Here is a 7,033-nt window from a genome sequence, read left to right as displayed (position 1 = left end):
CGCTCTGTCTTTCCCTTCTATTAAGCTCTGGGCTGTCCCCTTGGGAACTCATTATCTCCAGTGCATTTCACAAAGGCTTGACGTGACTCTACCAGAACTGTTATTGCAACTGCACCTTTCCCAGAAGGATGGTGATACTTTTCCCAGGCTCCTATGGCTCGATTCGCTGTTGACTATTTAATGGTCTAAGAGCCGTGAGCATCTTTTCCACTAAGAGTGAAAATGAGTAATCAGAAATACCGGTTCTGTAGGCTGTTTTGTTTTGCTTTGTTTTGTGTGGTTGTTTGGTTGGGGTGTTTTTTTTTTACCCAGAGAGAGGCAGCCATTAAACTGGTTCTTGGATGGATACTGCTGGAGCAGTTTCAGTGTTGTTCCTTCCCAGGGAAATGTGCTTTCAACTTAATTTCCTGCTCTCAAAGGAGATTTGGGATTCGCCCTTTTTTTTCCTAACTGCCTCGGGATGGAAACATCACCCAATACCATCTCATGTGGGAGATGAGGGCCACAGAGATGATTGTGGGTCTGGAGCATCACCCTTATGAGGAAAGGCTGAGGAACCAGGGGTTGTTCAGCATGGAGGAAAGAAGGCTGAGAGGGGATCTTATCAATACTCATAAATACCTGATGGGCTGGAGTCAGTGGATAAAGCCAGACTTTTTTTTCAGTGGTATGAAGCAACAGAACAAGGAGCAATGGGCACAAACTGGAACACAGAAATCCCACAAGGACATGAGGAAGAACATCTTTACTGCGCAGCTGACAGAGCACTGAACAGGTTGCCCAGAGAGGGTGTAGCTTCTCCTCTAGAGATATTCAGGACCTGCCTGGACACTCCCCTACACAGCCTACCACAGAGGGACTGCTGTAGCAGGGGGTCGGACTAAACGACCTCCAGAGGCATCTTCCGATACCTGTGATTCTGTGACGACAAGCAGCCGTGCTGCTCAGTTCTGCCCTCCTTTTCAGTGACCGAGCCCCTGGTTAGAGGCTGAAACGTGGCGAGAACGCTTGCACAGCTCCATCCCTCTCTCTTCCAGCACTCCCTGCGCCCCATCACTCAGCTCGGGAGCCGTCGGGCCGCCTTAAGGGGCCGTGGGATACTCGGGTCTGCGGAGCAGTGCTGGGCGGCCCCAGGCGGAACCCCGCCGCCCTCTGCCGACCGCCGCTCGAAGAGCAGCGGAGCCCCCTCGAGCCGGGACTGGCGTCGGGCAGGGACGGGGCAGTGGGCACGGGCAGGGAGCACAGCCGGGCGGCACACCGCGCAGGGGTGACGAAGTGGGTCGGAAGGGCCGTTCCCTCCGCGGGAGCCCTTTCTCCCCGCGGACCCCGCAGCGCCAGCCCGGCACACGCGGCTCCCGGGAGAGCAGGGGAGTCTTATAAGCAAGCCCGACTGCGCGCCGCCCTCCCCGTCCGAACTTCGCATACAGCAGGAAGGCGGGGCGGGAGGGAAAGAGGGAGCCCCGCTCCCCCCGAGGCGGGGCCCGGCCGTGGACCCGCTGCGTCAAAGCTGTGCAAACACCGCCGCCGCTATTTAAGGGACCGCGGCGGAGCAGCCCCCAGCATCCCGCTTGGGCGCACGGCGGCTTTCCGTGGTCCTCTTCACTCCGGCCTCGGGGAAGGAAGGGAAGGAGAAAGGTAGGGAGCGGCACCTGGGCGGTGCGGGAGCAGCCGTGGGGGGGAACAGAAGCCGCCCTTCGCTTCTGTGCGTTGCGAGCGAGCGGACGAACTTCGTTTTCCCCTCTTCCGAAGTGAAAAGGTGATACTCGGTGCTGGGTTTCGCATACGCGGGATAATGCACGCGTCTTTATGACGGGAAGTTGCCCTCCTGCCGTTCAGCGCCGGGTGCGTCGCTTTTCCTCTTAGCCCCGTTTCCAGTAGTGCTATTTCAGATGCTGTGCTCAAACTGTGCTGCTTCCCTCTGGGTTGTTTCATCCGATCGTTGTTTCTTTATGGAGGTGGCAAAAAAATCGTTTTGCTTGAATTGTGGTTTACACGAAGAAGGGCACAGTCCTGGTGCACATCATTGCTCAGGCTCTTAAATCAGGTGATGGGGTGGTGTGAGATTTTTGGGGAAGCCCAACTGAGTTCCTTCTTCTCTTGTACGAGACAGCTTCTTCAGTGCTGAATTCCAGACCAAGGAGGGGTGGGGGAGTAAACGCTCTTTGCTGGACGTGTCAGAATTGGGTATTTGTGATAGCAGCAGATTGCGGTACAGCAGCAAAGCACGTGGCTGCCCGGATCCTGCGAGTTTTTGCAGAGCTGCGTAGGTTTCCTTTAGTTATTACTGGAATGCAGCTTCCAAAACAGAAAAGAACCGCGTAAGGGAGAGGCATAGCACATACTCGAGGAGGGATAAAACCAGTTCGCTGTGGTGTTACCTCCTCTTCCCAACAGATAGTTAATAGTCACACGTACCTTCTAGATGAATACAGATCCCGCAGCATTAATCTGCATTAAAAGAACAAAGTTTCCTCAGAACTCAGAGCCTCCGAAGAAGACGGGGCTGGGGGGTGATGCTTAGTTTGCTCCATCTGGTCGTTCCGACCCCCTGACGTGCCTTTTCTCTCCCCAGCGATGTACGGCGGTATCTGCATCTGCGTGCTCCTCGCTGCGCTGTCGGTGAGCTCCCTCGGCCAGCAACCCGCGGGCTCACACGATGGCAGCCCGCTGGCTGCTGAGCTCCAGCAGAGCCTGACAGAACCCCACCGGCATTCCCGTGCACCCTCCTCGGCGGGGCCGCTGAAACCCGCACCGCGGCTGGATGGCAGCTTCGAGCAGAGGGCGGCTATCGGTGCGCTGCTGGCCAAGTACCTGCAGCAAGCCCGGAAAGGTACTGCTCGTCTGCCGCCCCTGTGGCACGGCGTTTCCACATACTATCCCTGCCATCATCTAGCATTAACTCCTGCATTCCTATAGGAGATAGGAAATAGATTTTGCCTGGCTATTCCCGAAGTAGAGACCATTTCCTTTCCCACTTACTGTAAAACTGAAGGGAAAAAAAAAAACACCCCCAAACCTATCGTTACATAGCAGTTGCCTTGGGACAGAATCTTGCAATTAATTAGAACCTTCCCAGCATTCAGTAATGGGATCTTGAAGCTCCAGTAGAGTACTGGAATCACAAGGCTTCTCCGTTATCGTGTGATTTATTCATTGCTTGAGGAAACACTTGTTACCTATTTGAATTGAGTTACACCATGGGCAATGTAATTGCTCTGGCCACCAAGGGAGGAATGTGACTGCAAACCTCAAGAAAAAAACACATTATAGCTTTTGGGGTTCTGCAGATGTTGTTTGCTTGCAGTGGCTTCTCTCATTTATCCCTTGTACTGCAGGGAAAGAGATTGCAATAGAATATACTTGGGCATACAGGGAGTGACAAATTAATTGACTCCCAGCCCTGAAGTTTGTTTAGGATGAAATTCGCTTGAAAATTGAGAGCCTTCTCTTCTCCTGTCTTTCCATACAATCACAGTGCTCAACATTTACTCCTCTCTCCGTAGCCTCACTGCTGAGCTCTGTGCTAGGCAGCGTCCCAGCTTTATTTTTGGTGGTGGTTGCAATAAAGAGATGCCACCTGCATTTTATGCTTTACACATGCTGCCGCACACATTCACCCCTGTACACAGAGGAGGGTCGAATCAGAAACAACAGAAAAACACTTCTGATGTATTTGGAGGGACTTCTCCTCACAGCATTACATTAAGGAATCTTGCTGGAAGAGTCTACAAGGCAGGCAAAAGTCTACAAGGTCTTCCTTTCCTTTCTCCTGTGTAGCTACAACATTCCCTTCCATTACCTACCTGATGTTTCCAAATAGCTTAACCAGGTGAGGTGAGGAAAAGGGTTTAGACTTAGGATGTACTTTTGGTAAGCACTGTTATGAAGGAGAATTGCCTGCCTACACGTTCATAAGTATGTATTTTTAACCCTACAAAATGACTCTTGAGAGGATGATGGAATTCTTGTAGCATGACTGAGCTAGCTGAGTACCAGTGTGTAGATGTACTTGCTGGTACAGAAGAGAGTCAGTACAACAAAGCAGTATTAATTTATATCAATGCCAATCAACTGCTTTTCCATTTATATATATATATATATCTATATATAATAGATATAGATATAGATATAGATATATATAGATATCTATATCTATATCTATATATAGATATAGATATATATAGATATATATCTATATATTATATATATATATCTTATTTAACATGAAAGTTCAGGGCAGCGCTTCAGAAATCTCTGCAGGACATTTACATCTGCTATTTTAGCTTGTCTGAACGCACACTAGAAAATTCCATCTGAGAGGACGGGGAGGCTGGGCATTTGCTAGCACTAGCAGTCAGCAGTGATGGCCTTTGCTGTTGTGGTTAATGGGAAGGCTTATTTTGGACAGTGAGAGTTAAATTCTCCCAGGAGGGTAGGGCTAGACGGCAGCCTTGTAGCCAGACTGCTGCAGTTCTGAAGCTGTTCAGTGTATGTTGATGCTGAAGTATCCATAGGGACATCTCTAGTTATTTAAGGGAAAGTAATTAAGGTGTTCCTAGGGAATTTCTTAGGCTAGTTGTAACCCCTAGCTTTCATTAACTTCATCTACAGGCTTTCAGCATAAATCTGGCACCATGTCATTGAGAAACGTGGCTGACAAGTCAGTGACACAAGCAATTTGCTACCCTCTAAGGAGCCCTTGCTAGGCCAGACCAGAATAGCACCAGGGGAGTGCTTACAGCCCTCAGGTGACTGCAGGCTGCAAGATCCAAGTGATGGTTTTGCACTGTCCTAGCTCTGGTACCAGAAAACCATTCTCATCAACATAATTTTGTACTTTGAGCTACGTATGTGAATTGCAGAGGTTTAACTGTATTGAGAGTTTAATGGTGGACAAACATATTTTCACAGTTCATCATCGTTTTTTGTTTTGTGGGGCTTTGTTGTTGTTGTTTTCTTTTCTACTACCTTATTTAAAATACCTAAAGCACGTTTGGTTTCGCTCTATGGTACTTTTACCTCTGTATCTTTTTACAGCCATTAACAAAATAATGCCATTGGTTTTGTTTTTAAATGAGTCACGGTTGTTACAAATCATTACACTGTCACCAAGGGTTCCTCTAAAACTAACGGCCTGTGTAGATTTGGATTTGTGAGGTTTGGTCTCCTTTTCCTTTTGCTCCGTTCAAGCATTCTTCAAGCCTCACTCCTCATTAACTGTTACTGTGTCAGACTTGTCCCTCTTCCTCACTCAAGGCTCAGGCTTAGTCTAATTACTGGCATGTATCCATTTTGGCTTTCTTCGCAGAGCAGAGGGAGAAATAATTTACCTTCCCCTGTAATGGTAGTTACATAATGTGGTGATATCAAACTTACTATCATTATCAAAATAATTCTCCCTGCAAATAATTTAGATCTCCTTGATGCCCTAAACAGGGATGGGTGAGAGGCTGAAGCAAGGTCAAAGATCAGCATCCCATCCCACAGTGAAAAGCACTATGAAAATTTAGAAAAGCAGTGGAAATGCTGCTGACGTAGTGAGAAGCCCTGTGCGATTGCAGTAATAGACATCTCTAGCTGTGAATTCCAAACACAACTTCATGAATTTGGGGGCTATTCCCACTTTTTACAAAACCATTATTCTTAATTCTACCCCTTTTGTTACTTAGTCTGCACTGTAGGAGCTCCCACGTGTGCATCTGTGGCTCTTCCTTCCCAGGAGACAAAGAAGAGAGAAATCAATCTGTATATTTTACATTTAAAAACATTGAAGACATTTTCAGGACAATCCCACAATGTTTCTAAGATGTTTTCCTCAGTTAGACGACAGTGGATTGATTTACGTGGTCTTTATAAAGTCAAGCAGTTTCAGCTGCATCGTGCAGGCATCTGCTAACAAATACAAACTGATCGGAGATGGATGAAAATGTGTCTGCTTACTTTCTCCTCTCACATGCTCTTTTCCTGTAGGTTCCACTGGGAGGTTCTCTGTCCTAGGAAACAGGGTACAGAGCATTGATCCCACGCACAGGATAAATGACAGAGACTACATGGGCTGGATGGATTTTGGCCGCCGCAGTGCTGAAGAATACGAGTACTCCTCCTAAAGAACAGCAAACGATTGCAACAGGAAAGAAATCACACTCCCATGTCTGTACAGAAAGAGAAAAATTAATCTGTTGTCCTCTTTCGAATCAGTGTTTTAAAACATATCATGTATTTGATGTAAATTTGTCTGTAAGACAATGCAATATATACACATGCAGAATTTTCCAGGAAAAAAAAAAAAAAAAAGCTTTCTTTTGTGGTTTCTCATACACCGATATTATATTAAAATGATTTCACTTACCCCTTCTCGTCCTCCTCGCCACGTGTCACTGGGTATCTCACTACACAGAGAGGCAAGAGAACACCTTCATTCTGCAATGAATATTATATTCCAGGTGTGATGTACTCAGACAAATGAGCCACTGTTTAGGGATATTGTGATACTCACAATAGCTGTGAACACTCTAAGGAGAATTTGTCTGAATACCAAAATAGCAGCACAGTACTGCCAGAAAAGGCCTGCTATCCTCACACTGACCCCAGCTGTGCAGGATTGAGTGGTTGTAGTCCGTACCCACCAGGGCTAAAGGGAGAAGGAAAAGAGGAATGACACCAACGTGTTTCTCCTCCTTGGCACATTTATTTTATGTTGGGGACTAAATGTGAATGTTCTGATGGCTGCGAATCATGGAATAAAGAGAACATTCCCTGCTGTGTGGTGAGCTAGGCCTTCATTCAGGGAGGGGCACAGACAGCTGTACAGAGGGGGCAAGGTACAGGAGCCATCAGATCACAGACTGTTAGAAAGGGATGCTGGTGAGAGGCACTGAGCACAGCAGAAGCAATCACATTTTGAGGAGCTGCTCTTTGCAGAAGCTGAGGGAGCAGACAGCACTGCAAAGACCTGCAGTGTAAGAGACGCTTCAACAAGTGGTAGCAGAGAATTCTCCCCTTTCTGTGGATCTCATCTTGAAAGCACAAAACT

The 7,033-nt window shown here is 47.6% G+C and overlaps 1 protein-coding gene across 1 annotated transcript; it reads left to right on the top strand.

Annotated features, from left to right (window-relative positions):
- Positions 1-1,450: 1,450 nt before the first annotated feature.
- On the top strand, positions 1,451-6,348 carry CCK (cholecystokinin). Its single transcript, XM_072328774.1, has 3 exons — positions 1,451-1,635; positions 2,573-2,830; positions 5,971-6,348. The coding sequence occupies exons 2-3, from the start codon at positions 2,575-2,577 to the stop codon at positions 6,105-6,107; spliced, it is 393 nt and encodes a 130-aa protein (XP_072184875.1). The 5' UTR covers positions 1,451-1,635; positions 2,573-2,574; the 3' UTR covers positions 6,108-6,348.
- The last annotated feature ends 685 nt before the right edge of the window (positions 6,349-7,033 follow it).

This window comes from Excalfactoria chinensis, chromosome 2 (assembly GCF_039878825.1).
Source record: "Excalfactoria chinensis isolate bCotChi1 chromosome 2, bCotChi1.hap2, whole genome shotgun sequence".
Taxonomy (NCBI): Eukaryota; Metazoa; Chordata; class Aves; order Galliformes; family Phasianidae; genus Excalfactoria; species Excalfactoria chinensis.
This window is presented reverse-complemented; position numbering and strand designations above follow the sequence as displayed.